This window comes from Lithobates pipiens, unplaced genomic scaffold, assembly GCF_037356315.1.
Source record: "Lithobates pipiens isolate NorthernLeopardFrog02 unplaced genomic scaffold, aLitPip1_a1.2 Scaffold_13, whole genome shotgun sequence".
NCBI lineage: Eukaryota > Metazoa > Chordata > Amphibia > Anura > Ranidae > Lithobates > Lithobates pipiens.
Genome location: NW_027507718.1, coordinates 279588659 through 279615695, shown reverse-complemented (window position 1 = coordinate 279615695; position 27037 = coordinate 279588659). Strand labels below are relative to the sequence as shown.

The window sequence follows — 27037 nt, the reverse complement described above, 5'->3', positions numbered from 1 at the left end:
CTATATACAATTCTTTGGTGAAACTAAAGTGCTTTTTTTTTTAAATTTGAAACAGAAAAAAATAGAGAACAGGACAAAGACTGATACTAACCTTGTGCTGGGCTCACAGCTGCAGGAAGACTTTCCCAGTCAATGGTTGGGGCTGGACATGGATGAAAAGAAAACATGGCCTCAATGCCATTTTCCTGTAGAAGTAAATATAAAAAAATACAAACATGAGAAATAAGAGTTTCAGAGGTAATACATTAAAAGAAGAACATTTCTTCTACAATGCTTTTCAATAGCTATGATCGGTCATCATTTTCTGGGTAAGGCTTAATAAAAGTAGGTATTGTTATACCTGAACAGAGGCATAACGAAGCAGTGTTGGCTGAATTATGGTGTGCCTCTAGATCGTCCTAATGTGTAGAAAAACTAACTGGAAGGAGGTTTGGGACTTTAAATGAAGCGATTGAATAGTGGAGGTGAGTTATAAATACATAATATTCAATTGATGACATACATCATAAAAAATATTTATTGATTTAATATGTAGTACAAAGCACATGTAAAAAGCATAAACATGATGAACAGATTAGTACAAGCATAGTACCATAAGATCAGGGTAATAGACAATATTTATATGGGTAGATACCTTGGTAGATGAATACCATGGCAACCTGCCCAAAACTGGCACATGTACCCACATGGTGGATATATATATGTATATCTATAAAAAAAATATATATATATATTTAAACAAATCTTTCCCAAATGTTGTACAATATGGAAACAGGTTGCTGAATAGAGATCAGTGTCAGGCCATATGGAATATTTAACTGTAGCATCAAGTGTAGCTCGACGCGTTTCGTGGATTTTTCCACTCGTCAGGAGCAGATGCATCAATAGTTCCTATGGAATATATATAGTAAAGATATAATATGTCATTATTTGAAAACATATAAAATATCTATAGATGGCTCACCAAACGCACTCACCAACCCAAACAGCAACCGCAATGCATGGTGACTGGCCAAGGGCAAGCCGCGGATATATATCCCACCGCGGGAGCTGAGGCAGCATAATATAAAATTGCAACATTCGGTAGTCACAAAGTAGGTGGAATGTGACCGGGAGAACTTCCTGTAATGAGAAGTGATGTACAACATTTGGGAAAGATTTGTTTAAATATATATATTTTTTTTATAGATATACATATATATATGCACCATGTGGGTACATGTGCCAGTTTTGGGCGGGTTGCCATGGTATTCATCTACCAAGGTATCTACCCATATAAATATTGTCTATTACCCTGATCTTATGGTACTATGCTTGTACTAATCTGTTCATCATGTTTATGCTTTTTACATGTGCTTTGTACTACATATTAAATCAATAAATATTTTTTATGATGTATGTCATCAATTGAATATTATGTATTTATAACTCACCTCCACTATTCAATCGCTTCATTTAAAGTCCCAAACCTCCTTCCAGTTCGTATACACTACCGGGATGGAAGCACCTTGTGGTGCTTCATTTAAAGTCCCACCCCTCCCCCCTTCTTTTTTGCATCATAGAGGGATGGAAGCGATTGCATAATTGGGATTGACAGTGTCCCCCTGCCATCCCTGTGTGAGGTTAGTTTCTATTTTCAGGGCATCATTGGTCATGATTTATACAACTATGAGATTTACCTATATTGTTATTTATACTAATATATTTTGGGTAGATACAGGGTATATATACAGCTGTCACTGACAGCATTCCTGATGCTGGTCCAGGGTTCCCACATGGATGGCTCTCTTTAGATATCTTACCATGCTCCCCACCCCATCAGTACATTGTCCTGCATGGTTGGCTTGGCGCATGGGCTTGTCTGTGTGGGTTTTATTTTTCCAACGCGGGAGCTGCGATGCAATCATTGTGCCATCCCTCTCCTCCCCCCGCACTTTAGGTGTCTGGGAGTGTTGGGCGGGCATCTCTCTTTGCATCGGCGCCACGCCCATCACGCTGTTAGCGTGGCGGCGGGTTTGCCGAGTATCTGACGCCTGTGATGACGTCATGATGCCGGCTCCCAGTTATCACATTCTGTGTCCCCGTGGCGGTGTTTCCACGCCTGCGGCTGAGTGTTCACTCGGTTTGGGTGTGGCCCCACCTTCTCCATTGGCTCACTGTGTGGCGTTGGTGGCATATTCTAACATCCCCCATTTGGAGCTGGCTGTTCACATGGCCAGTCCCCCTCTGGGGGTGAATGCACATCCATTCGTTGGTAGCGCTTTGTTGTGACACCATGGTATGACTTTCTCTCTTTTTTTTTTTTTTTTGCAGTTTTGTTGTTCAGCTTCACTTTTTTATTTTATTTTTTATTTTATTTATTTTTATTATTTTCATTTTTTGCATTTTCACATTTACTTACATTTATGTTTTTGCACACATTCACCACATCACATATGCCCTTACTTTCACATTCTTTTGGACACTTTTTACTTTGCACATCATACTTTATTACAAATATATATATTTTTCGGTTAGTTTATATTGGGCTCACTATTCGATTTAATCACTCACTCACACACATTTTTCTAATCACATGCTCACACACACACTTAAATTAGTGTGTTCACTCAGCTCAGGTGTGGCCCCACCTTCTCCATTGGCTCACTGTGTGGTGTTGGCAGCATATTTCAACATCCCCCATTTGGAGCTGGCTGTTCATATGGCCAGTCTCCCTCTGGGGGTGAATGCACATCCATTCGTTGGTAGCGCTCTGTTGTGACACCATGGTATGATTTTTCTTCTTTGTATTTTTGCAGTTTTGCTGTTCAGCTTCATTTTTTATTTTATTTTTTGCATTTTCACATTTACTTACATTCATGTTTTTGCACACATCCACCACATCACACATACTCTTACTTTTATATTCTTTTGGACACTTTTTACTTTGCACATTATACTTTATTACAAATATATATATTATTTTTTGGTTAGTTTATATTGGGCTCACTATTTGATTCATTCACTCACTCACACACATTTTTTTAATCACATGTTCACACACACACTTAAACTAATACGTGTTGTTTTCAGACATTTCGGTTTCATTTATTACACACCATCACTTCTCATTACAGGAAGTTCTCCCGGTCACATTCCACCTACTTTGTGACTACCGGATGTTGCAATTTTATATTATGCTGCCTCAGCTCCCGCGGTGGGATATATAGCCGCGGCTTGCCCTTGGCCAGTCACCATGCATTGCGGTTGCTGTTAGGGTTGGTGAGTGCGTTTGGTGAGCCGTCTATAGATATTTTATATGTTTTCAAATAATGACATATTATATCTTTACTATATATATTCCATAGGAACTATCGATGCATCTGCTCCTGACGAGTGGAAAAATCCACGAAACGTGTCGAGCTACACTTGATGCTACAGTTAAATATTCCATATGGCCTGACACTGATCTCTATTCAGCAACCTGTTTCCATATTGTACAACATTTGGGAAAGATTTGTTTAAATATATTTATTTATTTTTTTATAGATATACATATATATATCCACCATGTGGGTACATGTGCCAGTTTTGGGCGGGTTGCCATGGTATTCATCTACCAAGGTATCTACCCATATAAATATTGTCTATTACCCTGATCTTATGGTACTATGCTTGTACTAATCTGTTCATCATGTTTATGCTTTTTACATGTGCTTTGTACTACATATTAAATCAATAAATATTTTTTATGATGTATGTCATCAATTGTATATTATGTATTTATAACTCACCTCCACTATTCAATCGCTTCATTTAAAGTCCCAAACCTCCTTCCAGTTCGTATACACTACCGGGATGGAAGCACCTTGTGGTGCTTCATTTAAAGTCCCACCCCTCCCCCCTTCTTTAATGTGTAGAAAAAAACAAAATGTAGCAGATATTAGATAATATTATTATATTCTAATGGAGGAAAGAAAATCCCAGTATCTAAGCATCACGAGGTACAAAGCATGGACCCGAGAAGAGGAGGATCAGGGCTGCTCTGTGCAAAACCATTGCACATAGCAGGTAAGTATGACATGTTTGTTATTTAAAAAAAATAAAACTCATGGGTTTACAATCACTTTACGCCGGCCATACACAGATTGGAATTTGGCTGGTTTAGCAAGGGCAACCAGCCTGTTGGGTTTTTCCTGAATGATCAGTGGCAGAATACAATACCACAGCAGAAAGGATTCCCCCATCTACCTCGAATGTGTGGATCGTGGAATCGGATTATTTGGTCAAACTAAAAAAAAATTAAAAAAGGATCGTCTTTGGGCTGCCTTAGGCCACTGTTTGTGGCAAAAATATGCATTTTTATATATCATGTCTCCTTTTAGGTTCTATTTTTTTTTTTAAGGACAAAGTAACCAATCTTCAGTGATGCCTCCTTATTATCCTATCTTGACCATTTATTTTTTAGTACCACCATACTGCGCTTTTCTTGGAAGAACAATATTTGGTTTATTTCTACTTGCAAGAAACACTATACACTATGTTTTGAAATGTGTGTTCTCTAGGGTTTAAATATTTTACATGGTAATCTCTTTAGCCATCCTAATAAGATTTGCTATGCTTACACAAGAAGGCGGCTAGTTATAGAAGAAGCAAAAAGTAAGCAAAGTATATATGCAGATAAAAAGCTTTTAGTAGCAGAAACAAGCCTGTGAAGCGTGGTGTCCAAATTAAATTGGTCACATATTTCAAGTCAAGTGGAGGGCCCCATTCTTTTTTTTTTGTACAATTTCCAATTCAAAAATATCAGCTATAGGTGTCAGAATAAAAACAGGAAAAGACATTCATATAATAGGGATTGTCACTTTCCAGAAGCTCCATCCTCACCGGCCCCTCCGCTCACCTGCATACTGCAGCTGTATCCCCATCTCACTCCATACTGTATGGAAGTGTAGAGCTTACCCCTGAAGGGGTCACTGAGAATATGCCCAGGTCTCCCTATGTAGTACAGAGGCTGCCAGCCACAAAAGCGCAGTCCCATTTACACTGAAAATTCAGAAGCAGTCTCTCTAGCAGCAGATGGTAAACCACCAAAGCAGCAGCTTACCAGTCCCTGTGATATGGTAGCTCACCATCCCGTCACACACAGCGATTAGTCTACTCTCTGCTCTGCACCCAGGTGACTCTGGCTGTTGCCACAACTGGATTCAGCAATCGGGATACTACTCAGTCTGCCGTTATGCAGTGGTGGTGCACACTGGACAGCAATGTGCACTCTCCGTTATCCCTCATGGCAAGAGGAAGCTGTGTTCTGTACAGCTTGAGAAAATGCAGCTCTTTCCACTCCTCCTGGCAATTGTTCTCTGGGAAATGAGGTTAAAATGCTGCTGATTACCATAGAGTATCTTTCCTCTGGACTACAGTTCCTGCAGTGCTGCCTAACTCAGTCCATTGAACTCTTCCTGCTCAGCAGATCCCTCCTCTTGCTAATATAGCAGATAACTAGTGCAGCATTGCAGGAAATGCTTTTCTCACTATCCATTCTGGCTACCTGGCTACAGAAGCAATATGTGGCCCAGACATTGCTGCATAAGAGTTACGGGTAAGTGGTGTGTATTGCTTATTTGCTGTCCCTGTTGTTACCTTTAGCTAAAATTAAAGTGGCACTAAACCCATCAGTGTAATGGTTTCTCAAAACAATTACATACATTGCATGCCATTAATGATAACTGTTACAGTAGCTTGTGCTCTCAACTGAACTGTCAAGCCATCAAATGGCTGATCATATCTGCAGCACAATGGCAATTGCAGCTCAAACCAAGCTTAGGATGTCAGCTTCTTTGGCGGGAAAGTATAGGTGAGTTTAGTTCCACTATAAAAGTTCCACTGATCATCATATCCTACAGTCAAATGGTTCCCAATGGGTGCAATGTGTACCACTAGTAGTACTCCAGTGAAAAAAACAAAACAAGGAAAACAAAAATTCTCAAAGCTCAAAATTTCTAAAACAATTTAAGAACAGCCCTGCAAGCAATATGTGTTCAATCTAGAATGGTCATTCAGTGACAGGAACAATGGTGTCAATTTAGGCTTTGTACTGGGTGTGCTTCTTTGGGTTTCTGGGACATTTTGGAGAAGGCAATGTCTTTATAAAAGAAAGCCACTCTCTTGGGGGCTAAGTGTGGGGCATATTTTAAAAGGGAGTGAAAGGATTTCCTATAAGAAACCCAAAGGGAAATAGACAGCAGCATGACAAGTATCACTAATGATGATGAACCCTAGTCAGGACCGAGTGACAGTCCTATCTGGATTGCCACTTAGCAGCCCGGGTGTCCAATCCAGGTTGTTACAACCCCCCCTTCCCTCTTCCACCATTCTCACAGCAGGACAAAGAGTACGAGGAGCGGCGAGCATGAACGGAGGGAGGAAGCTGCCCAACTATTCTATTAACAAGCAAGTGACTGGTTGCTAGAACACAGGGCAGACCGAGCAACCAGTTACCCCATTGTTAGCATGCAAAGTTTGTTAATTCTTATCCAGATCTGCTGTGTCTCCCAAACACTGCCTTTCTGTGTAAGGTGGGACTATGAAGAGGGGGCTGTGATGTAAAGGGGGGGGGTTAATTTAAAGGGGGTGACACGGATATGAAGGGAAGGCTGTGACCTAAGGAGGGGACCGAGAACACTGATGTAAAGTAAAGGGGAGCTGCGATCTGAAGGGGGATCTGAGGACAGTGGGGAGGGACTGTGATATAACTATCGGAGGGGAAGGATTGTGATGTGAAGAGGGGTGTGAAGTGAAGGGGAAGCCTGAGGGAACTGATGTAAGGGGGGAACTGTGAAGTAAGGGGTTGGTTTGATGTGAGGGATTTAAGATATAACACAAACATGAGATTTGGACCTTTGGCAGTTCTGTGCCCTGCCACAGTGTGAAAAGAGTTAATGACCCAGGATTCTCATCCAGGCGGGTTGAGTGGCTCCAGGGAACTTGTATCATTTAAAGGAAACTGACTTTTCAGTTTCCTCATCAGTTGGTAAAAGCTAGTTTGGCACCTGGGGCCTGGAGATTTCTTAGAGATCTGGGTGGGTTAAAATCTCCAATCAAAGGTCCCTGTTTTGAGGACCACCAGCACACTAATTGGGCAGGTGTGTTCTGGGCTTTTAGGAGAGACCTGACCAGGGTTCTGGGATCCACCCCAGCAGACAGAGGAGGTCTCTGTCCAGGAGTACAGAAAGGAGCCAGAGCAGCAAGGGGCTGCCAATAAAATGCACCAAGCTTCTGAGAGAGCTACTGAGTGGTACTGTGTCATGGTCTATGGGATCTGACTAAAGACCAGGAGACTGTTGTTTGCTCTTTGAAAGGAAGATGAATGCTGAAGACTGCTGCAGTGGAAATTCATGTTTTGCTTTATGAACTCTCTTGTAAAAGCAATGGACAGGAAAAGCCCTTAAAAAGAAGAATTCAGCAAGTGGCTATGTCCTTCATGTGTTACCCTTTGAAATTATTTCTCACAAACCTCTTCCCGGAAATGTTTTTTACTGACTGGACCCCCATTCATTTTAATTCAGAACTCCTTCTGTATGCATTTTGGACAAATTACTAATCAAGACTATGCAGAAAAAGTCAATACAGATAAAGCAAAGTTACAATGAAGATGGTATATAAATGTGGCTATGCCTTTAAGTGGTACAAAGAAAACTGGGGTGTGTTAGCGGTGCAAGAAAAACTTTGGGAAACCTTGCGACAGTGCTTTACTTTCTGTAATACTAACATTTATGTTTCTCAAATAATATTTTTAATACAGTGCTTTAAGTTTCAGCCAGAAAGTACATCAATAAAAATCCTGGAATGCAGTGCATATTGCATTCATTAGCATCTGGTTAGGAGTTGTTATTTAACAAAATAACAACAGAAGACATCCACAGTGTTGATGTTTCACAAACCAGGCATGAGTCATAAGGCTCTTTTGAAATGGATTTAAAAAGGATAAAGCATCATTCAATATAAAAGGCAGAATGGGCTTTACTTCATCACGTCTGTTATAAACACAAGAAGATTAATGTAAAAATAAAGACTCCCCCTATTTTTAGAGAGTACAAACTGTTATGTGTTAACAGTTAACTAACTCTACTGATGTTGCGTAGTACAAAGTCAGTTCACTTGTTCTTCCACAAAATGCCTCCATTCATTGAAATCATGCAGGCCATATGATAGATGATTGATAACAGAATCAACCAATTTAACTGATCTTTCACAGTGAAATACAGAAAGTGTCATATGTAGTAGATACTGCTTACAAGTTCACTTTTGCAGTTGCCCCACACCAAGACAAAAAGTCAAGATTCCTGCAAATATTTTTCCATCATGCCATAAAAACGAGGGAGGCGTGTGATTAGCCCCAAATTTATTCTGCAGAATAACAAAGACCCTAAACATACAGCCAATGTCATAAAGAACTCTCTTCAGTGTAAAGAAGAACAAGGGGTCGTGCAAGTGATGGTTTGGCTCCCACAGAGCCCTGATCTAAGCAACCTTGAGTCTGCCTGGGATTACACGAAAAGGCAGAAAGATCTGATGCAGCCCGAGTCCACAGAGGACCTGTGGTTAGTTCTCCAAAATGTTTGGAACAACAACCTAAAAAACAAAACAAAAACTGTATGCAAGTGAACCTAAAAATGCATGATGCATGCTTGAATGCAAAGGGTGGTCATGCCAAATATAGGATTTCATTTGGATTTCTATTTTGTTCATTTACTTTTCATTTAGTTAACTGATAAAAAAAAATAAACTATTAACACTTCTGTTTCTGAGAGCATTCTTAATTAACAACATTTTTGTATGCCTGCCTAAAACTTTTGCACGGTACTGTATAAGATATTTAATCTGAACTTTCTATACTCTAGTACAGTCTTTCTCAACCTTTTTACCCTAGAGCAAATATGTCCAACACAAGGCCCGTGCGCCAAATTCAGCCCACCAGGCAATTTCATGTGGAACTTGCACCTTTTCCTACAACTGCTACAGCCTCCTCCTTTCCGCTCCCCTTCCCCCGCCTCAGTAGCAGAGAGAAGGATATGACTCCTCCTAGAGATCCTGCTCCTCTCTGTGCAGTCACAGCACCCCTATTCTATGCCAGTTGAAAAAGAGGGTCATATACCACTGGTATCATCCACAAGAAACTTTAAAGGAGGCTGCTCAGCTAGAACACCATGGCAGAACAGTGTTCTGTCTGAGAAGTCTCCAACAAACTTTCTTGTGGATGATACCAGCGGTGCCCAATCCTCATTTTCAGATTGGCATTGTGTGCTACAGGAGTCTGAGTGGACTTCGTGCTGATTTGCACCTACCTTTCACAGCTCGAGTTATTACTAAATCCAGTAATAATCAAATGCAGAGGCAATCATTTTATATGATAAAGAGTATAGGGATGCACCGAATGGGTTTTTTGGTGCCGAAACCGATACCAAAAATAAATCTTCCTTGAGCCCGAAAACCAGCACTGATACCGAAATTTACTGTTTTTAAAAAATATTTTTATACAGGAGATGGTCAGAGACTGGGGACATGCTACAGGAGATGGTCAGAGACTGCAGACATGCTACAGGAGATGGTCAGAGACTGCAGATATGCTACAGGAGATGGTCAGAGACTACAGACATGCTACAGGAGATGGTCAGAGACTGCAGACATGGTACAGGAGATGGTCAGAGACTGCAGACATGCTACAGTAGATGGTCAGAGACTGCAGACATGCTACAGGAGATGGTCAGAGACTGCAGACATGCTACAGGAGATGGTCAGAGACTACAGACATGCTACAGGAGATGGTCAGAGACTGCAGACATGCTACAGGAGATGGTCAGAGACTGCAGACATGCTACAGGAGATGGTCAGAGACTGCAGACATGTTACAGGAGATGGTCAGAGACTGCAGACATGCTACAGGAGATGGTCAGAGACTGCAGACATGCTACAGGAGATGGTCAGAGACTGCAGGCATGGTACAAGAGATGATCAGAGACTGCAGGCATGGTACAGGAGATGGTCAGAGACTGCAGACGTGCTACAGGAGATGGTCAGAGACTGCAGACATGCTACAGGAGATGGTCAGAGACTGCAGACATGTTACAGGAGATGGTCAGAGACTGCAGACATGCTACAGGAGATGGTCAGAGACTGCAGACATGCTACAGGAGATGGTCAGAGACTGCATACATGCTACAGGAGATGGTCAGAGACTGCAGGCATGGTACAAGAGATGATCAGAGACTGCAGGCATGGTACAGGAGATGGTCAGAGACTGCAGGCATGGGACAGGAGATGGTCAGAGACTGCAGGCATGGGACAGGAGATGGTCAGAGACTGCGGACATGCTACAGGAGATGGTCAGAGACTGCAGGCATGGTACAGGAGATGGTGGGAGACTGCAGGCATGGTACAGGAGATGGTCAGAGACTGCAGGCATGGTACAAGAGATTGTCAGAGACTGCAGACATGCTACAGGAGATGGTCAGAGACTGTTGGCATGGTACAGGAGATGCTCAGAGACTGCAGGCATGGTACAGGAGATGCTCAGAGACTGCAGGCATGGTACAGGAGATGCTCAGAGACTGCAGGCATGGTACAGGAGATGCTCAGAGACTGCAGGCATGGTACAGGAGATGCTCAGAGACTGCAGGCATGGTACAGGAGATGGTCAGAGACTGCAGGCATGGTATAGGAGATGGTCAGAGACTGCAGGCATGGTAAAGGAGATGGTCAGAGACTGCAGGCATGGTACAGGAGATGGTAAGAGACTGCGGACACGCTACAGGAGATCAATGCAGCCTCACCAATGCACATCATATGCAGCCTCACCAGTCCATATAAACACACACATATAAAAACACACACACACACACACACACACACACACACACACATAAACATACACACACAAACATACACATATAAAACACATACATGCGCACACACACACACATATAAACATGCACACATATAACACACACACACACACCTAACACACACATGCACACACAGAGGCATACAAACATATTTATATATATATATATATAGACAGTCTTTTTAAAAATTGGCAGCTGCAGCTCTGCTCTATGCTGGGTACTGCACTCTAGGGGGAGGCAGAGAGCACAGCACACACTGCTAGACATCTCTCCCTTGCTTTCACTTTCACAGTAAACAGCGTGCCCGAGCTCCTGCACAGCCGATTTACACATCGGCTGAGGAGCCATATGCAGCCACTGCTGGGGAGAGGGGGACTTTACAGCGAGACTCCACGGGCTGCCTGCAGCAAGGGTGAGGAGGGAGGGAGGAGAGGAGGAGAGAGTAAAGACGGACTGACACCCCCTGATGGGCGGCACCGAAGGCGGGGCCAAGCCCAGCAGGCCTGCCCCATTTTCGGCACCAGTATCGGCAAAAATTCTCTTTCGGCTTTTTGCCGAAAGGGCCATTTTCGGCCGATATGTTTCGGCGGCTGAAATTTCAGTGCATCCCTAAAAGAGTAGATACATTTGTATATTCTTTAGAGGTTGACCGATATGGGTTTTTCTCTGGCCGATGCTGATATTTAGAAATCAGGGAGGCCGATGGCCAATATATGATGCCTATTTTTTTGGGCCGATATGTTAGGCTGATTTTTTTTTTCCCCTTCATCTCATAAAATCTAACAGACACCTTTCACACTGAGTCGTTTTTCAGGCGCTTTTGGGCTAAAAATAGCGCCTGTAAAGTGCCTGCAAAATGGCTACCCTGCAGTCTGTGTTAAAGCCCGAGTGCTTTCACACTGAGGTGATGCGCTGGCAGGACGTTATAAAATGTCCTGCAAGCAGCATCTTTGGATTGGTGTATACCGCTCCTTCCACCTCTCCTGCCCATTGAAATGAATGGGCACCGCTGCTGAAGTGTCTGCAATGCGATGCGGCACTTCACAGGTGCATTTAACCCCTTCCTCGGCCGCTAGCTGGGTTATAAGTGCCCCGCTAGCAGCCGAATAGCGCCGCTAAAACTAGCAGCGTTTTACCGCCAATGCTTGCCCGCTCCAGTGTGAAAGCAGCCTTAAGTAATAAGTGATACAGAAAATTTCTTACATTTAAACATTTATTAAACAAAACAAACCTCCAATCAGTTCACTTGTATGTATAATTTAGATTAAAAAAAAACTATATCTTAAATATTAAAATATACACAAAAACGGGTAATCAAAACTTGTGGACGAAAAAGAATGCAACAAGAAATGTAAGGGTGCAATAAGTATGGCTAAGATAGAACATGAAAGACACATAGTGGAGGAGAGCAAAAAAATTCCCAAGAAATTCAGAAATTCTTTAAGTATGTAAACAGTAAAAAAGGGAGGACAGACCATATTGGCTCCATAAAGAATGAGGAAGGACATCTGGTTATAAAGGATGGGGAGATGGCGAAGGTATTAAATGTATTCTTCTCCTCAGTCTTCACAAGGGAATTGAGAGGCTTCAGTAACCAAAACTGCAATGTTTATCCTCATGACACATCACAGGAAGCACCTCCATGGTTAACAGAGGACAGAATTAAAATTAGACTTGGTAAACTTAACATTAATAAATCACCGGGACCAGATGGCTTGCACCCGAGGGTACTTAGGGAACTCAGTCAAGTAATTGCCAGACCATTGTTCCTAATTTTTACTGACAGTCTACTGACTAGAATGGTACCAGCTGATTGGAGAAAAGCCAATGTAGCACCAATATTTAAAAAGGGCCCCAAATACATCCCTGGGAATTACAGAGCAGTTAGCCTAACATCAATAGTATGTAAGCTCTTGGATGTGATGAGAAGTGACTATATACAAGATTTTAGTAATGAGAACGGTATCATTAGCAGTAATCAGCATGGATTCATAAGGAATCGTTCTTGCCAAAGCAATCTATTAACCTTCTATGAGGAGGTGAGCTGCCATCTAGATAAAGGAAGGCCCCTAGACGTGGTGTATATTGATTTTGCAAAAGCATTTGACAAAGTTCCCCATAAAAGTTTACTGTACAAAATAAGGTCCGTTGGTATGGACCATAGGGTGAGTACATGGATTGAAAACTGACAACAAGGGCAAGTTCCGAGAGTGGTGATAAATGGGAAGAATGATAGGGGTGGGTAGTTGGGTCCCCCAGGGTTCTGTGCTGGGACCAATCCTGTTTAACCACTTCACACCCGGGCCAATTCTGAGATTTCTCTCCTACATGTAAAATTCATCTTTTTTTGCTAGAAAATTACATAGAACCCCCAAACATTATATATGGTTTTTTAGCAAAGACCCTAGAGAATACAATAGGCGGTCCTTGCAACTTTTTATCTCACACGGTATTTGCGCAGCAGTTTCATGCTTTAAAAAAACAAAACAGTAAAGTTAGCCCAATTTTTTTGCATAAAGTGAAAAATGAAGATACGTCGAGTAAATAGATACCCAACATTTCATGCTTCAAAATTACACGCGCTCGTGGAATGGCACCAAACTTTGGTACTTCAAAATCCCCATAGGCGACGCTTTAAAATGTTTTGAGTAACAGAGGAGGTCTAGGGCTAGAATAATTTTTTTTTATTGTTAATTTTACTTTTATTTTTTTAATTTGACACTTAAAAAAAAAAAAAAGTGATCACTTTTATTCTTATTACAAGGAATGTAAACATCCCTTGTAATAGGAATATGGCATGATCGGACCTTTATACAGTGAGATGCAGGGTCAATAAGACCCCACATCTCACCTCTAGGCTGGGAAGCCTAAAATGAAAAAAAAAAAAAACTATCATGGCTTCCCAGCCGGGGCAGCGATGTTTTTTTGAATGCCGAGGCCGGGCGTGACGTCATAACTTTGCGCCCGGCCTCCGAACGAGATTCCGGCAGACCAAATCTCTATGATCACCATCCAGGGCCGGTGGATCCTGTGTCCGACTCACCGATGAAAGCGGTAAGTCAGTAGAAGCACCGGAGGGCGGCGGGAGTCGTCCTCTCCCACTGCCCGTAAGAATGATCAAGCGGTGGAACAGCCGCTATGATCATTCTTATGGTGTAGGGAATCACCGTCTGAAAAAGCCGATATCTGAATGATGTCTGTAGCTACAGGCATCATTCAGATATAACCCCGGAAAGTCAAGGACATCCCAGGACATCCCTCCAGCGTGAAGTGGTTAAATTGTTCATAAACGTCCTGGAGGATGGGGTAAACAGTTTAATCTCTTTATTTGCTGATGATACTAAGCTAAGCAGGGCAATAACTTCTCTGCAGGATGTGGAAACCTTGCAAAAAGATCTTAATAAATTAATGGGGTGGGCAACTACATGGCAAATAAGGTTCAATGTAGAAAAATAATGCATTTGGGTGGCAAAAATATGAATGCAATCTATACACTGGGGGGAGAATGTCTAGGGGAATCTAGGATGGAAAAGGACCTGGGGGTCCTAGTAGATGATAAGCTCAGCAATGGCATGCAATGCCAAGCTGCTGCTTACAAAGCAAACATAATATTGGCATGCATTAAAAAGGGGATTAATTTGAGAGATAAAACAATAATTCTCCCGCTCTACAAGACTCTGGTCTGGCCACACCTAGAGTATGCTGTCCAGTTCTGGGCACCAGTCCTCATTAAGGATGTACTGGAAATGTAGCGAGTACAAAGAAGGGCTACAAAGCTAATAAAGGGTCTGGAGGATATTAGCTTTGAGGAAAGGTTGGGAGTACTGGACTTCTTCTCTCTAGAGAAGAGACGCTTGAGAGGGGATATGATTTCAATATACGAATACCATACTAGTGACCCCACAATAAGAATAAAACTTTTTCACGGAAGGGAGTTTAACAAGACTCGTGGCCACGAGAAGAAAAGAGGTTTGACCTTAAACTACGTAGAGGGTTCTTTACTGTAAGAGCGGCAAGGATGTGAATTTCTCTTCCACAGGCAGTGGTCTCAGTAGGGGGCATTGACCGCAACATACAGGGATATACAATGTAATACTGACATATAATCACACACATAGGTTGGACTTGATGGACTTGTTTCTACTATGATGATCAAAGTTACATTCTTCCTGACAGCTAAAAAGTAAATCGGCGTCATGCTGCTGGCTCTGCCAAATGGCTTTACACCCTGGCTGCTTTTCATCTTCTTTACCCTATTGGACTATAAGCCCTTGTACACACGGTCGGACATTCCGATGGACAATGTCCGATAGGACTGTGTTGTCGGATAATCCGTGTGTGGGCTCCATTGGACTGTTTCCGTCGGAGTAAGTTTTCCAGCTGGGCTATAAAATTTTCCGACAACATGATCCGATCGGACTTTATCCGATCATGTGTAGAGAATTCCGACAGGACAAAGTGCCACGCATGCTCAGATCAAATTCCTAGACCAAAGCTATTGGCTACTAGCCTGAACATAGTCCCGTCCTAACGAAATAACGTCATCACGTTAAGTACGATCGGATTTTCTGACAACTTTGTCCGACTGTGTATGCCACAGTTTCAGACAAAATCCGTCGGACAAAATCCGATGGATTTGGTTGTCGGAGTGTCCGACCGTGTGCACAAGGGCTAAGATTTAAAATGCATTGCCCTCATAACTTATTTGTTCAGTTTTGTTACAGTGCATGAATTGTGTACTTCATATGTGATGATATCATGAAAATACTTAATTCAGTGTGGTAAAAAAAATTTCCAGTGACAACTATCTAAGATGCAATTCCCCCTCACTGTGGGGAGATTTCCTCTCATTTCCTCTCATTTTCTATTGAGGACAATCAGGGAAGAGAAATCTCAACGATTGGACACATACGACAACAATAACCTGACGGGTTTTGCATTTTCTCTACTCTATCCAATTAGAAAAAAAAAGTTTTACCATTATACGTTAAGTTATTCAGCTTTTAGAAATTCAAATCCCAATAACATATGCCAAAGGTCCGGCTTTGAAAATGCTCCCTGCACTACTTTGGTCCGACTTTGATCCTACTTCAGCCCATTGAATATCACTGAAGTCGGATCACCGTCTTAACTGATCCAACTTTGGCATGCAACTTGTGCTGATGGGTGGAACTCCACGCCAAAAAAAAGCCAAAAAATAAAAAAAACGGCATGGGTTCCCCATCCAAGGGCATGCCAGGCCCTTCAGTCTGGTATGGATTTAAAGGGGAACCCCCACGCCAAAAAAATGGTTTGGGGGCCCCCCCAAAATCTATACCAGACTTTACCTAGCACAGCCCGGCAGGTCGGGTAAGGTGGTATGGACGAGCCTGGCCCCCCCCCCCCCCCACCCCAAAGCACCTTGTCCCCATGTTGTTGAGGACAAGGGTCTCTTCCCAACAACCCTGGCCTTTGGTTGTCAAGGTCTGCAGGAGGAGGGCTTATCGGAATCTGGAAGCCCCCTTTAACAAGGGAGTTCCCAGATCCGGCCCCCCACCCTATGTGAATGAGTATGGGGTACATTGTACCCCTACCCATTTACCTAAAAAAAAAAAAAAAGTGTAAAAAATAAAATGCAGTACACAGGTTTTAAAGTAATTTATTAAGGCAGCTCCAGCATCGCTTCCGATTTCTTCTCCCTCTCCGGCTCTTCTGCCTCCTCCACTGATGTCTTCTGCTTCTGCCGGTTCCTCTCCACTCATGTCTTCTAGCCCTCTCCGGTTCTTCTCCCTCTGTCTGCTGTCTTTTGCCTCTGTTGGGTCTTCTCAGCTGTCTTCTCGCTCTTTTGCCGGGTCTTTTCCACTGTCTTCTCTCTCTGTTCTTCTTCCGATGTTGTCTAAGCGCTCTCTCCTGCTCTAATGCTGGGTGCGCGGTGTGCCACTATGTATATTGGCATGGGGCAGGGCCACCGGGTGATGTCAACCCAGAGGCCCGCCCCTTATGATGTCACCACCCATCGTGCCCCAGATGGTGACATCATAAGGGGTGGGGTCTCTGGGTGACATCACCCGGTGACTCTTCCCCATATCAATATACGGTAAGTAGTGGCACACCGCACCCAGCATTAGAGTGGGAAAGAGCCTCAAGTCAACATCAGAAGAAGAACAGAGGGAGAAGACCCGGCAAAAGAGCGAGAAGATAACAGAGAAAACCCGGCAGAGGCAGAAGACAGCGGACAGAGAGAGAAGAACCGGAGAGGGCTAGAAGACATTAGCGGAGAGCAGAAAAGAACTGGCAGAGGGGAGAAGAACCAGCAGAGGCAGAAGACATCAGCAGAGGAGGCAGAAGAGCTGAAGAGGGGAGGAGAAATCGGAATCGATGCCGGAGCTGCCTTAATAAATTACTTTAAAAACCTGTGTACCTTGTTTTATTTTTGACACTTTTTTTTAGGTGAAACTTTTTTATTCACGTAGGGTGGGGGGCTGGGATATGGGGGCCCCCCTTGTTAAAGGGGGCTTCCAGATTCTGATAAGCACCCCGCCCGCAGACCCTGACAACCAAATGGCCAGGGTTGTTGGGAAGAGGCCCTTGTCCTCATCAACATGGGGACAAGGTGCTTTGGGGTAGGGGGGCGCAGGGCCCCCCTGCCCCAAAGCACCCCCCCATGCTGAGAGCATATGACCTGGTACATTCAGGAGGGGGGAGCTCGCTTGTCCCCACCCCCTTTTCCTCACCTGTCTGGCTGTGTGATCGGATAAGGGTCTGGCATGGATTTTGGGGGGACCCTATGTCGTTTTCTGGCGTGAGGGTTCCCCTTAAAATCCATGCCAGACCGAAGGGTCTGCTATGGTCTTGGAGGGGGAAGTTTTGGCGTGGAGTTTCCCCTAAAGATTCATACCAGACACAGTGCCTGGTATTGTCGGGGATCAAAGTCAGACCCCTGTTCATTGGGATGGATGTTGGACTTCAAGTCGCAGGGCAAAGTCGGATACACAGTCGTACGACTGTTGTGTCATACCAGTGTGAACCCGACCTGAGAGAGAACACTGCCATTACAGTCCCTTTACAAATCAGTGCACCCACATTTGTACTCACTACAGAGTACTGATTTGGGTGCACTGATTTGTAAAAGGACTGCAATGGCAGAATACATTTGATATTCCTATTAGCAAGATTCATTATTAAAGAACAGAAAAAAAAAAAAAATTAAAAAAGAAATCACTATCTTTGCTACTTTGCTAGCCTGAGTTTTGGTAGTTCAGATATCATGCAGAAATTCTGACAGTTGAGGCAATAAAGTACCCAAGTTCACAGAGTGCACATAATGTGCTACAGAAAGCACTTTCTGTTATCTCTTCATTAGCGCAGAAACCCACATACACTAGAGATGTGCATCTTCACTAGTCTCCCGATTCAAGTATCACGTCAACGGTTCGGTTTGATTCGATTCCGTGATGCATCATGATTACTGCTCACGGTTTCCATAAAAAAAATTCAAGCAGTCAGGAGAACTCCATTTTTTTTGTTTCAGAGACTGCAGACATGACACAGGAGATGATCAGAGACTGCAGACATGATACAGGGGATGGTCAGAGACTGCAGACATGATACAGGAGATGATCAGAGACTGCAGACATGATACAGGAGATGGTCAGAGACTGCGGACATGATACAAGAGATGATCAGAGACTGCAGACATAGTACAGGAGATGGTCAGAGACTGCAGACATACAGTCAGCAGGTAAAAAATATATTTTTTATTATAAAGAAAAAATAATACCCTTTAGTATCACTAACAAATCATTGAGTCTTTTGGCAGCAACCTGGATAGTAAACAGGTCAACATCAGTGCAAAAAAAGAAAAAAGGAAGACATTCAATCAGCAAAAAATATACTGCTTGCAGATCAGTGGATGTTTCCAGAGGGGAGAGATGATAGGGGAAATCTTAGGAAGAAATTTGACAGAAAAAGAGTGTGCACTGTGCAGCTCCCAATATGAGGTCAGCGCTCAATGGGTTAAGACCAGAATGAAGTCAATCCATCAGTGGTAGTAATAAAGAAAAACAAAGTTTGATAAAAAAACATGAAGGGACTGGTCTAGATGACCAGTACATGTTTAGATGTAATAGGAATGATTAAAAAGAGCCTACGGTATCACAGGAGGTTTTTTTTTACATGTCACTTTTTCCAGTTGGTGTTCAGCTGCGCTGGGTTCAGTTTACATCAATTCATTGTCTATTCATCTCTCATTGCATGATCTGCAGTTTAGCACTGGTGAAATCTTTTTTTCAGTCCACAATGTGTTAGGTAATAAGCACACAGTACACACTAGATAGGTGTAGCAGAGGTGGGGGATGTGCCACTTCTATACACTCACCCCGCACATATATCAAACATGACAGGCTGATCTCTCACCTCCGGAGCACTCCTACCATCCCCCCTCATCTCCTCGCAGCTCATTTCCTGAAAACTCTATGGCCTTATCCCACGGATGTGATGACAGCTACAGTGATCTGTGTCTCACAGCTCCGTGTGGCTCAGCACCAGCCCATTGGGGAGATGACCGGTGTCAATGTCCACAGGTATAAATCCCAAGGAGGGGGAGAGTGTGGGTGGGGGCAGCATGCTGAGGCTACACCATCCAATGATGGGGACACAGCCCCAGGCGCAGCCAGCCGATCTGTTGCTTGTCATCACCAGCAAAGACACTGCTGTGCGGGGGAGAGGGAGGAGCCGAAATGATGTGATGCATAACTGATTATGCTGGATACCACATCGATGCTGAATCGGGAAGGGCAGAATCGTGATGCATCGATGCGCTGATTATTTTCAACACCCCTAACATACACAGCAAAGGTGATCCTAGGCATTTCAAAGCCACACAACACTGAGTCACAGTTCAGGAACACTAAAACTTAGGATGGCTAGACAGTCACAAGTTGGGCGCCAAAGATTTACATTCAAGAAAGGAGCTGGTCCAGAATGTTTTTTATTCATAGTAAAATTGCAGTAAAAATAGGTATTTCAGGTATAATAGTGTATAATAGTAATCTGGGGTAGAAATGTAGGGTGTCCAAACACTTTCAGATGAGGTACGCAACTAAGGGTAGTCGGACAGAAACATTTTCTATGTGCTTATGTTTATGGTTAGACTGGATTAAGATGAGCAGTTAGATCATAAATATATGCTCAATGACTCGAATGTCAGGTCATTTAAGGCTTCCTAAGAAGGATATTCACCTTGCCCAGTCTTCCACCAAAGACTTTCTCCAGACCTACACCTAGACATTACAAGGTTTTTTTTTTTTTTAGAATCAGACATTTACCTTTAGTTTGGTCATGGTTGGTCTGGGACCTCCTAGAAACTGGTCTTCTGAGGAATCTGCTTCTTCTGTCTTTGTTTCTGATGCTTGCACATTCTTATCACATGTCTTATTCAAATCAGGAAAATGAAGGAAGGTGATACTACAAGCAGTGGCTGCACTCTGCACACCTGGCACCTGCTGGACCCGTTCATACCAGGCAGCCAAAAGTGGAATACTTGAGATCTCCTCTGGTGATGTTTTATGCAAAGCAAGCTAGGGAGAAAAACAGAGTAAAGTTGTTTTGAGCATATCTAAACAATCTAATCTAATATATCTATGATATCTACACAATCATGATGAGGTAGTGATAAATCCTAATGTTTAAGCAAGGTAAGAAATGGTCCCCAGCACAGTGGGCTTGGGCTTTGTCATCAAAAATATGGGGCAAAGCTTTTTTTTCGGTTTGGTCAGGTTCGCAGCAGAGCATGCGAACAGGCAATATATTTGTGCGAACACCGTAAGGCCGCGTACACACGCGGGGACTGTTCGCTCAACTTTGTCCGTCAAACAGTTTCAGCAAACAGTCCGCTCAAAATTAGCATGGACGGACTTGCCCACACACGACGAACGAACAGTTTGCTGAAACCGTGCGCGATGACGTGAACGGCACGTACGACGGGACTAGAAAACGACGTCCTATACACTGCAATGCAAACTTCGGCGTGTAAATCCTTTCTGAGCATGCGCGGAACTTAGTTTGACGAACAAGCCTACACACGAGGGGACTGTTCGCTGAAACAAAGTTTCAGCGGACAGTTTTTCGGAATTTCCGAAAAACTTTGTTCAGCAGACTGTTCGCTGAAACTGTCCGCTGAAAGCCCACACACGAGCGGACTGTCCGCTGAAACACTGTTCAGCGGACAAAGTTGGGCGAACAGTCCCCGCGTGTGTACGCAGCCTTAAAGTCTATAGGACACGAACATGAAAAATCAAAAGCGCTCATTTTAAAGGCTTATATGCAAGTTATTGCCATAAAAATGGGGAGCCAGGTACTGCCCCAGGGGACATGTATCAATGCAAAAAAAAAAAAAAAAAAAACTGAAGTTTTTTCAGGTGTAGTGATTTTAATAATGCTTAAAGTGAAATAATAAAAATGTAAAGAGGAAGTAAACCCTTTCAAACCACTTTGACCTACAGGTAAGCCTAGATTAAGGCTTACCTGTAGGTCCAAGCAATATTTCCTAAACCTATATGGTTTAGGAGAGATTTGCCCGAAAATGGGCACCGCTGTCTACGGCGCATGCGCCGTAGACAGCGGCGCGCAGGCGCACTAAATGCGGCAAGTCCAAGAATGGATCTGCCTAATTTGTCGACTCCCGTGCGCATGCGCGGGAGTGACGTCATCGCGGCTTCGCCGAATGGCAGCGGCGGAGCTGCGAGACGCGACTCCCGTGCGCATGCGCGGGAGTGACGTCATCGCGGCTTCGCCGCTGTCATTCGTCGGAGCTGCGAGACGCCACCAGCAAGATGGATGCGGCGGACTACAGGGGACAGCGGCGTCTTCGCTGGCTCCTGTGTCAGGTAAGTGACACATAATGAGCTACTATGCGATGCATAGTAGTCCATTATGCTTTACCTTTGCAGGGAAAAAAAGAGGAAGTAAACCCATCAGGGTTTACTTCCTCTTTAATATTCCTTTAAATATCGTTTCTTGGGTCCCCCTAGTCTGCCTGTAAAGTAGTGAATCTTTCCCATGTTTATAACAGTCCCGCAGCAAAATTACATTTCTAAAGGAAAAAAATTTCATTTAAAATTGCTTGCGGCTGTAATGTATTGCCAGATCCCGCCAACATACATAGAAAATCATTAACAAAAACGGCGTGGGTTTCCCCCCCAGTCCGTTACCAGGCCCTGGTAATGGCGTGGGGGTCTTCCAGGCACTATATATCTGAACTGCAGTATATATACACTATACAGGCTGCACTATATAGTCTGCAGAAAAATTGGGCCTTAGGTGTTGGTGGTGCCAGAACACTGTAACCCCCACAGTTACTCTTGTTGGGTGCAGGAAAGGGTCATGCTGTTAAATATTATATAAAAAATTGTAATTACATGCCCCTGTTAAAATGTAGGGTGATTACAGTTAGAGAGAGAGAAGAGGATATGATGCAATCACTGTTCTAAGAGATCCTCCCTGCCAGAAAAGACGATGCATTTTTTGAATCACAGAGCTGACTTCCTGAAAATTCCTCAAAAATTTTAATTACATGCCCCTGTTGACCACTTCACGCAAATCACCGTAACCGTATGTTGGCATTTTGATGCTAAATATCGGGGTTATGGCAGTAGCTAGCTGCCATAACCCCGGTATTTTCGGGAACAGCGAGCGTTTGTTTATGATAAAAGTGGGGTCTGCTGCAGATTTGCCCTAAGATCACTTTTATCAGCGGCAGGAGAGGTGCCTGCCGCGCTCCAGACGTCTCCACTGCTTACCGGACCTGCTGGTATCGGCAGAGATGATCGCATCCTCTCCCATGGATGCCTGCCTGCCAACTGAGGGGAAGATGGCCCCTGCTCGGCTTTATGGCATGGGGGGGGGGGGCGGAAGTGGCATCAAATCTCACTTCCGCCCATAGCTCTTAACCACTTGCCAATCACCTCACGCCGATATACGTTGGCAGAAGGGCTCGTACAGGCAAACTAACGTACCTGTACGTGGCCCTTTAAGAGGCGCCCGCGGCAAGCTCCGTGAGGTGATCGCGGGGCGACTCACGGATGCTAATGTAAACAATCATCTCCCCGTTCTGCCTAGTGACAGTGTCACTGATCTCTGCTCCCTGTGATCGGGAGCAGAGATCAGTGACGTGTCACATGTAGCCATGCCCCCAGATTTAGAAACACTCCCTAGGACACACTTGACCCTTACACTGGCCCCTGGGGGTTAACCCCTTCACTGCCAGTGTTATTTACACAGGAATCAGTGCATTTGTATAGAACTGATTGCTGTATAAATGACAATGGTCCCAAAAATGTGTCACAAAATGTCCGATGTGTCCACCATAATGTCGCAGTCAAGATAAAAATCGCTGATCGCCGCCATTACTAGTAAAAAAAAAATAATAAAATGAATAAAAATGCCATAAAAATATCGCCTTTTTGTAAACGCTATAACTTTTGCGCAAACCAGTCAAACGCTTATTGCAAATTTTTTTACCAAAAATATTTAGAATATGTATCAGCCTAAACTGAGGAAAAAAATGTTTTTTATATATATTTTGGGGGATATTTATTATAGCAAAATGAAAAAATAATGCGTTTTTTTCAAAACTGAGCATGATTTGGGACTTTTGCATTGTTCTGTGCTGCAGACAAGAAAATATGTAAAGAGCCTCTTGACAGATGTAAAACTGAAGAGGCTCAATTCTGTCATAACATACAAGTAAAATACACATATTTTCCATTTGCACATTAAACTATTTCTTCTCCATAGCTCTAATAAAACCATATAGACCCATTTGGGATTCCAGATTTCAAAATCTCCAACTCAAAATGAAAATACATATCTTAAGCTGTGGAGACTGCTTATACCAATCAATAAGATATTTATTGAGATATTCTAATTTAAACTAGAATGATAGCTGCAATTTGGTGGTGGCAATAATTTGAAGAAATTATACACTATACCTCTGCTAAGGTATTTGTAGCAAAGAATAATGGGGTATGGTTCATAGTAATCAAACTTTACTAAAAAGGGGAGGGTAACTAATGCGCACAACCTTACTAAAACAGATGGAGGGAAGCTGCCAACATAAAAAGTGATCTTACACAATAAGGTTAAAATAAAGCAATGGTATGTGGTGCAGTAAAATTTGATTAAAGCAATGGTATTTGGCACTACCTACCTTGGGAACACCCCGAATAAATAATTAGGAATAAACTAACTGAATAATTCAATTAAAATATGTGGAAAATGCAAGAAATCTTCTAAACCAATCTTCAAGATAAATACTAAATTGATTCAGGTGTAAAAACAATTCATCTATGGATCTAAAGTGCAAAAATATATCATAATAACCCTTGTGTAATGTTCAATAAACGTGTAATATTCACAATGATAGTCCTCCCAATCTCTATCATAATGCTCCAATCTCTAACATAAAGTGCAATGATAATCTATATCAGTGATGGCGAACCTTGGCACCCCAGATGTTTTGGAACTACATTTCCCATGATGCTCATGCACTCTGCAGTGTAGGTGAGCATTATGGGAAATGTAGTTCCAAAACATCTGGGGTGCCAAGGTTCGCCATCACTGATCTATATAAATATGTGCTAACACGATATAAAAGTGCACATATCCTGAATCAATATGCACATGATCAAAATTGTGCCTCACCTCAATTAGCGGTCCCTACAGGCCTAGTTGCGCTGTATGTCAATGGCCTCTACTCCCATTCGGCTGATCGATCTCCTGTGATTGAACTCTCTAATGGAGTCCCTAATGTGTCCCTCTGTGTCCGTCAAATTCTCCTCTCAGGTGATGGCGGCAAAAGTACAGTGCGCAAATCGCTTTTTTGGAGATTAGCAGAGCCTTTTTATCTTTTATCCTTGCAAGAAACCTTTTTTATGCATTGTGAACCTGTTGGTACCTTTTTTGAATAAATTAGTCAAAGGTATCTCTGAACTATTGGAGTCTTCTTTTTCTCCTCATAAATTTTTGCGGAAATCCATTGGATGACCACATTCCACTGGTGGAAGGAAACGTCCATTGATGCGCATTGATCGTCTCCTGACAGAAGCGCATTTGAAACCACTTTCCACAGATGCTGGCCAGTTACCTGTGAGGACAGTCGTGGTATCCTCTTCTGTTCTACCTATGCCCTGTACACACGGTCGGAAATTCCGGCGGAAAAGGTCTGATCGGATTAAATGGTCGGAAAATCCGATCATGTGTGGGCTCTATCGGACTTTCTCCGACGTAAAAAAATTGAGAGCAGGATCTCAAATTTTCAGACAAAAAAAATCAGATCAGACTTTTTCCGATCGTTTGTAGAGAATTCCGATCGGACAAAGGGCCACGCATGCTCAGATCAATTTACGAGACAAAAGCTATTGGTTAGTAGCCTCAATGTAGTCCCGTTGTAACGAACGAATGGCATCATGTTCCGAAGGATCGAATTTTCCAACAACTTTGTCCAACCGTGTGTATGCAACACCAGTTTAGGACACAATCAGTAGATTCAGATGGATTTTGTTGTCGGAATGTCCGACCATGTGTACAGGGCATAAGCCTCATGTGACCCCCCCTGAACAAGGGTGGTCCCTGGCTTTTTGGTAAGCCTCCATTGCTTATTCCTAGGTAACGAGTTGTACTAGTGGTGGAAACTTATTATTTGGATTTCATTTGTGAACACTTCTTTGTTGGATTATTTCACCCATGAACTGTTTTTGCGTTTGATACACGTGTTTGTTGCTCATGGATTGATCATATTAACACCTATGAATTATTATGATGTTTTTTTGATCACTTGGTTATTTAGAATACACCCTTGTATAATCACAGTTTTTATTCATAATCACTTGCATTATTAGTGTATTACCCAGCGCTGCACTTTTTGTCTATTTACATATTTATATAGGTTATCATTGCACTTTATGTTAGAGATTGGAGGATTATGATAGAGATTGGAGGACTATCATTGTGAATATATTACATGTTTATTGAACATTACACAAAGGTTATTATTATATATTTTTGCAATTTAGATCCATAGATGAATTGTTTTTATACCTGAATCAATTTAGTATTTCTCTTGAAGATTGGTTTAGATTTACCTAGCATTTTGCACATATTTTAATAGAATTATTCAGTTAGTTTATTCCTAATTATTTATTTCGGGGTGTTCCCAAGGTAGGTAGCGCCAAATACCATTGCTTTAATCAAATTTTACTGCAGTAATTTTTGATTTTAATAAGATTTCCGATTGGGATTTTACTTTACTGTCCATTTGAAAAAAGATGTATTACAAGTTAAATAAAAATACACCGGAGAAACCAAAAAAAATATTTGCCTTTATTTTTCTCCTACGATGTGTCTTTTATTTAATGTGCAATGCAGCACTATTTCACGAGGAGCAGTGATCTAACAAACTGTACCGTATTTTGATGCAAAATCTGCTTTAATGCCATGCTTAATGTTACTTTCGCATTGATACCACATGCTTGCTTTTTCATATTTTTGTATTAAATGCAGAAGCTTGTAGATTAGCCACTTGGGGAATATGAGAGGATTGTTTGTGAATTTGGGCAAGAAAAAGTGCAGGAGCAGGAAAAAACGTTGAAAAACCAAGAACTGCTGCCCCTACAAAGAACACTACCACCTAAGACCCCTTTCACACCAGGGCGTTTTGCAGGCGCTATTTCTAACGCTATAGCGCCCTAAAGAAGCTGCACCATTGTGTGTAGTGTGAAAGCCTGAGGGCTTTCACACTACAGCGGTGCGCTGGCAGGACGTCAGAAAAAAGTCCTGACAGCAGCTTCTTTGGAGCGGTGAAGGAGCGGTGTGTTTACCGCTCCTCCACCGCTGCTCCCCATTGAAATCAATGGGGCAGCGCTGTAATACTGCCGGCAAAACACAGATATTGCGGCGTATTGCCGGCGGTTTTAACCCTTTCGTGGCCGCTAGTGGGGGCAATAGCCCCCCGCTAGCGCCCGAAATGCGCCGCAAATCCAGCGGTAAAACACAGCTAAAAATAGCGGCGTTTTACCTCCCACGCTATCGGCGGTGCGAAAGGGGTCTAAGTGGAGTACACCTGAGCTAAATTGGGAATGATGTAGGTGTGGCACTGTTCTTAATTAAAGTGACTAGGG

The 27037-nt window shown here is 42.8% G+C and overlaps 1 protein-coding gene across 1 annotated transcript in view; it reads right to left on the bottom strand.

The window, feature by feature from the left end:
- Positions 1-27037, bottom strand: part of GSTCD (glutathione S-transferase C-terminal domain containing) — a 257832-nt gene that overhangs the window by 126267 nt on the left and 104528 nt on the right. The window contains exons 4-5 of the mRNA XM_077476668.1: positions 20189-20440; positions 92-185 (exon numbers count right to left, since the gene is read on the bottom strand). Of these exons, the coding sequence (XP_077332794.1) occupies positions 92-185; positions 20189-20440 (346 nt within the window). The remainder of the gene's footprint in view (positions 1-91; positions 186-20188; positions 20441-27037) is intronic.